Below are 6,710 nucleotides of genomic sequence, written 5' to 3' on the forward strand. Positions count from 1 at the left end.
AATGTTATATTGTTACTATAATAAAGAATACAGAGAGAGTTGTATCTGGATTGATACATACTTAAAAATAAAGAGAGTTGTATCTGGATTGATACCAACTTGAGAATAAAGAGAGAGTTGTATCTGGATTGATACATACTTGAGAATAAAGAGAGTTGTATCTGGATTGATGCTAACTTGAGAATGAAGATAGTTGTTTCTGAATTGATACATACTTGAGAATAAAGAGAGTTGTATCTGGATTGATACATACTTGAGAATAAAGAGAGTTGTATCTGGATTGATACATACTTGAGAATACAGAGGGTTTTATCTGGATTGATACAACTTGAGAATAAAGAGGGTTGTATCTGGATTGAAATAGACTTAAAGCAAAATCGGAGTAAAGCATTTGTTACAAATGTATATGGAGAATGTTAGAATATATTTCAATAGTTTATAAACACAATCATAGCCATTCCACTTCAGTTCATGTACCAGGCCGAATTTTAACTAGCTAGGGCAAGCAGTACAGTAACTTTAGTATCTTTTACTTTTTATTACTACATTCTTAAAGGGTGTTTGATCAATGTTGGAAAGTAGATGGTTAATATTTAGAATTGGGAGGAAAGGAAATGAGTTTTTGCCACAAACTCTATAAGTTTCCCCTCTTTATCTAAGCAACCCGATATCGTATACCTTTGATCAAATAGATCAAATAGTCTAAGTTTGAAATATCATCGGTTTACACCATCTGCTTGCAAAGATTATATGGATTTGAAAATTTGATTGTGTGGCAAAAACTCAATTCCTTTGGATAAAGAGTAATAAAGTACACACAGTGTTAAAATCAAAGATTGAAATAACTATCTTTATATTTTTTTTTGAAGAATGAACTTCAAAGAATACATTTTTATGTAAATAATGCTAAGCCGGTAAAAAATAAATTTTCACCTTTTAACATTGCTTACATTTCTTTTACAAATAGTTTTAACTAATACTAGTAATTGCTGAAATATTGTTTGGCAAAACTAAAAGATTTAGAATGTTAAATTGGAAGAAAATGTAACATTTTTTCTCAACTTTTTAAAATTACACAATTAATTTTTAGTTGTAAAGTACTGCATTTTTTTATTTAAAGCAAAACATAACAATTAACACATTAACATAATATGGTTGCATTTATTGTACAAAATAAGAAACACTACCAAAAAAAAGTATGTATTTTATTTCGGAATAGGAATTTACTGCAGTGTTATACAGGGTGTCCCAAAAAACATGGGAATTCAGTGACGAATTCGATATCGTCTTTGTTATGAATTAGCATTATAATACCTAATTTCAAAAGCAATAATATTATTATGTCTCCTAGAGTTTATTTTATGAAAACGGTGAAAGACTGTAAAGATTTGTCTATAATGGCTCCGCACGATGAACAGTGAAGCCGGACAAGTTTACTCTGTTTGTATACTGCACTTTTCTTGTTTAACTAAGTACAACCGTATGCAGTCAAAACATAAACAAACAAATTGTAAACATAGCAGACGAAACTTTTACAGATTACAGCTTTCTCATTAGGTATTACTATACTAAATCAAAGAATTATTTAAAAAGACGATATCAAAATCGTCACTGAATTCCCATGTTTTTTGGGACACCCTGTAGGTAATTTTGTGTACTTGTCAAAATATAAAGTTGCAATCTCAATTTTATTTTCATTTCAAATCTTTCGGAAATATCCAAAATTTTTGTAAAAAATCCGGGAACCAATCAAAACTTTATAGCACACATAACTTAACTTTACAGCACAATGATTACTTTATTGCACGTAGATTATGATTTTCTGGATGAAGTGAGTAAAATACGGTTTCCCATGAACAAAACGCGAAACAAACTCGTAAAATTTAATTTATAAATGAAGCGGAAATGCAAACATTTTGTGAAACCATGAGTTTTATAGCTGCAAAAATTAATTACTGNGGTTTCCCATGAACAAAACGCGAAACAAACTCGTAAAATTTAATTTATAAATGAAGCGGAAATGCAAACATTTTGTGAAACCATGAGTTTTATAGCTGCAAAAATTAATTGCTGAAAAGAACTTTTGGAATTCTCTGCTCTAATAGCTCAATATTTGAAGTTTTATTATTTCATATAAATAATTTCTCTTCCTTTAGTTTTAGAACTGATTGATGAAGAGAATTTGATTTCACTAGCTATTTTTTTAAGTTTCCAAATTATTTTGGTTCTTCCTGTAGTAGATTTTATTTTGTGTTTTAAGAAGAAAGATCTTTATGGTCGAGAAAGTATTTTCAAGTAAATCTATAAATTGTCTGATGTCTCCTGGCCTAGTCATCCTTAAATTTATATTTATATTTTGTGTTAATCCATAATTATTTTTTTCGCAAAATTTTGCATTGATTTACAGTGAAACCCTTAATAACGAATGCATCGGAAGAATTTATCAAATGTCGTCTTGGCAATTTTTCAATGAGTTTTATAGTATATTACGTAAATTTCAGTATTTGCGAAAATAAATAAATTGCCGTGAATATGCGGGAACAGTTTTAAAGAGCTCCATATAATCATTTAATTAAAAAACTAAATATCTGCAACATTCCATTATCAGAAAGTGAAGAATACGACATTTGATGAATTCTTTCGATGTATTCGTTATTAAGGGTTTCACTGTATAATGATTTCAATTCATAATTACTTTTCCCGTGCATTTATCCTTGAGTGGATCATTAACCTCGCAATATATTTAGAATGTCGTCTTTAGCAAACTATTTCGAAAAAAAAACATATTTTATAAAAAGTTACAACGGTTTCAGGATAATCTAGATATATAAACAGATTCACTTAATAAAAGATGAGAGGGCATATTAGTTAGGTTTCTGATTTGTGTTTAAAATACTCATTTGACGAGTTTTCACAGAAATTACCAGTTTTCTCTAAGATTTCAGAACTTCAACACAACATTAATATGACTCAGAGTCTTCTCTCAAAAAAAATTACAAAAGCAACCGAGCCTGATTTGACTCGAATAAGAGGTTTATCTTAATCTTAAAAAGGTTCAAGAGAATCTGATCAAGGTTCAAAAGAATCTGATCAAAGTTCAAGAGAATCTGATCAAGGATCAAGAGAATTTGAAAAAGGTTCAATAGAATCCTACAAAGGCTTGATAGAATCTAAAAAGGTTAAACTAATCTGATTAAAGTTCATGATATGAATTGCGTAATGTGTTTATTTAAGAATTATCTGTAATTTTGATGAAGTACACTTTTCCAGAGAATAAAGTTTCATGGCAATCAAACTCCATCTTCCATGGAAGGGTTCTTCTTGGTACAGATATTCAAAGTTTAGCTGTATATCATGGTGTTCCTCAAGGGGTTGTATCCAAGGGGAGTTAACATTGTGTATCTTCCCCTATTTTTACCTCTGCAGTCGTCTTGAGGTTGATTTTCCTAAGGATAGTAGTTTTAATGATTATTTTTAGTAAATATATTCTTCATGTAAATTTTTACAAATTTTCTGTGCTCATGATTATTTTGTCACAATGAACCGAAATAACAGAGTTAAAAATAGTTTTAGATTATAGATTATGATTAGAGAAAATGTATATCACGCAGTGTAAACTATCTAAACACATGTTTTATGCATAATTCAATGATGTCGCATGATTTAAGCTAATCAAATTAAATATTCATTGAAAAGCAGTTTCAATGAATAATGTCATTATAAAAGTTTACAACATTAAATTATTAACAATGTACATGCGTACTGCAATTTCACAGAATATCATGTTTACACACTTTTTGCTACATTTCTTCCCCAAATTGTTATTCAGATTCAGGTGCCATTATATTGGGAATCAGATTACTGATTAATGATTAAATGAATATGAATAATTCTATAAAAATATTTGTACTCGTAGTGTTTCCAGCAAAAGAAAATCGTTTTGAAAACGATCGAATTATTTTACTTTAAAAACTATCATAACTTAGTTTGAAAACAAGTCAAAACTGCCCTAAATTACGTAATGAACGACAGGGTTTTAGTTTAGTTAAATTAAAACTTAAAGTATCATGTGAACAAAACTTTTAAAAAATGGAAAATAAAAAAAGCATAATAATGGATGGGATGAAAAATGTTTTTTTTTTGATGTTTAACATTGTTCTCATTATCTGGAAGAAAAGGATAAAACATTTTATTCGTTCTTTTGAGGAGGTCATGTGCAAGGTATACCCCACACAAATATTATTTTAACCCGATCGGTTCAGCCATTTTGATGTTTATCGGTTACAAACGAACAAACAGACACCCAGACAAGCAAAATATATATATAAAGATAGAAGTGCGGCCATTTAAAGAAATCTATACATTTGTATTTGAACAACGTTTTACAAATTGTAATCATAATTAGATATTTTTTCGGTTGTTATATCGTCTATAGGCAAAATCCCAGCTATACTGAAAAATTCTGACTTACTAATTTTCCGACCTACTGCAATATCGGACCAACGCCAGCTGTTTATTTTTGTATTATTTGAGGGTTAGGTTAGGTTAAGACAATTTCTGGGCCGAGCGCCGCGGCTATGAACAGGCTATAAGGGGGCCGAGCGCAGGCTATAGCGGGCCGGGCGTCGCGGCCACAAATCCTAATAGCAGCTGTAAAACCACGTGCTAGTAGGTCGCATGTGTAGTATAGCGGATTTGGCGTAGGTCAGAAGTGGAGTATAGCGGATTTGCGTAGGTCGAAAAATGCACCAACAAATTGATTAGTTGATTGAGCGCACAATTTGAGAATTAACTGCGGTATTTGTGCAAACTCAAAATCTTGAAACCCAAACAAATTTCCGCCGAAAATATTTTCTGTCAACTTTCTTTTTCAATATTGACGTCTTTATTGAACCCTGTTGCAAACTTATGATCTTAAAATAAAATTACTTTATTCAAAGGAAATAGATTTGATCATTTTTTTTCATTTCAGATATAATGTCTGACGAAATTAAACAGAATTCTGAGACTAAGGTTTAAGTATCATTATAACTAAAGTTATAAGTAAACCGCTTTACAATATTAAGGGGGGGGGGATAATATGAGTAAGCAAGGTTTTTTAATGAGGTCCTATTAGGATCTATTAACTTTTAGTTGTTGTGAGTTTAACATTTTTGCAGTAGAATGTGAGGTAATATCCTAGAGNGTACTTTTAAATTTTAAAAATTCTTCTCTAGGAATTAACCTTAAATTTATAGGAGGGTAGCAGGAGGTTCAATTAACCCCCATTAGACATACAAGTCTTAGCATTGTTGATTTAGACAATTGTTAAAATTCCCCGGGCAACGACGTTTTTTTTTCAAGTTAAAAATATGTTTCGTTAAGGTGGAAGACACAGCATCCAATGGTGAAGTCGTTTCAACCGAAAATGCGACTGAAAAGTGTGCACCGCCTAAAGCCGAAGAAACCACTGCTAACGGAACGGAACTAGCTGGAGAAACCGGAAGTAATGAAGCTGATGACGGCCCTGCGCCAAAGAAACAAAAGACCGAGGTTAGTGTTTGTAAATTTACAACTTAAAGGGACTGTAAGCGTAATTTCAAGTGACCCTCCATTATAAAGTGGCAATGCCCGATTTACAACAATACCCTTGAAAGCTTTGTCTGATCAATTTTGAATTAGATATTAATGTTTTTATTTCTTTAAATTACGGTTTCTATGCCAAAGTTACTGCGCATTTCTTGTAAGTAAGAAACAATGGAGAAACTAACAGAATTAAGCACTTATCGATTCACATGAATTATGTTAATTAAGGTTTCAAGGGTATTGTTGTTAATCTGGCATTGTCATCTTTGCATAGAGGGTCAAAGTTAAATTTGTCCGGCCCTGGCTTATTACTTGACCGAGAATTGCAAGTGCAGGTAGTTTTGGAGCAAATGAAATCTTTGGTCTATTGTATAGTGCTAAATTGAATTGAATAAGCTTCAATCGAAAAAGGTTAAATAAACTCTCCGTAAATTCAGGAGTCCTATGCCCAGTTCACTTCCTTAAAAAATTGATACACATGTCTGTTGCTGCATAATCCGCATTGTACTCTATCGATAAACCGGAATTGAACATCACATATTTTCTGATTTGTGAAGAAAAAAAAACATATTCCTCGTCGTTTCTGCTGAAACAGACATGTAACACTTAAAATCAATCAATCAATACAGTGTTACTTGACATCACAATTCATAAAGAATGTACATGGTGAGTTTAAAATCCCGGGATTATCGACGTGATGGACAACATTTTTGTTTTCGGATAGCTGAAAAAAAATCTGCAAAATCAATTATTTTTAAAAAGGAAATTTAAAAAATAAAAATTTTGGTAAATGTTTTTAAAAATTTCATAAATCATTAAGACTTACAAAAGTTAAAACAAAATATGTAAGCCAATTATTCATAACGTCAGTTATAAGGTTACAATTTGATAACATTTACTGAAGATTTCCACTCGAAATTTTTACGGCATTTTGTCTAAAACATCGATAATTCCGTGTTTTTTACTCACTCTGTAGATTAAACATTTTTTTCTTCCTCCAGGAAAAGGAGGAGGAGTGTGAAGTTTCAAAGGAGAAGGAGATGAATAAGGAGGATAAAGAGGACAAGGAAGATGAGAAGGAGAATGATGAAAAGAAACCGGAGTTTACAAAAGAAAACCCGTCAACTATACGCAAATCCGGTAAA

At 31.2% G+C, this 6,710-nt stretch overlaps 1 protein-coding gene across 1 annotated transcript; it reads left to right on the forward strand.

The window, feature by feature from the left end:
* Window positions 1–4,905: 4,905 nt before the first annotated feature.
* LOC111717553 (uncharacterized protein DDB_G0279979) lies at window positions 4,906–6,705 on the forward strand (the record flags this gene model as incomplete). Its single annotated transcript, XM_023493048.1, is given in 3 exon segments — window positions 4,906–5,013; window positions 5,365–5,532; window positions 6,567–6,705. Coding segments are annotated over 3 exon segments (343 nt in total), but the record flags the coding sequence as incomplete, so codon positions are not given.
* Window positions 6,706–6,710: the final 5 nt, after the last annotated feature.

This window comes from Eurytemora carolleeae, unplaced genomic scaffold (assembly GCF_000591075.1).
Source record: "Eurytemora carolleeae unplaced genomic scaffold, Eaff_2.0 scaffold2716, whole genome shotgun sequence".
NCBI lineage: Eukaryota > Metazoa > Arthropoda > Copepoda > Calanoida > Temoridae > Eurytemora > Eurytemora carolleeae.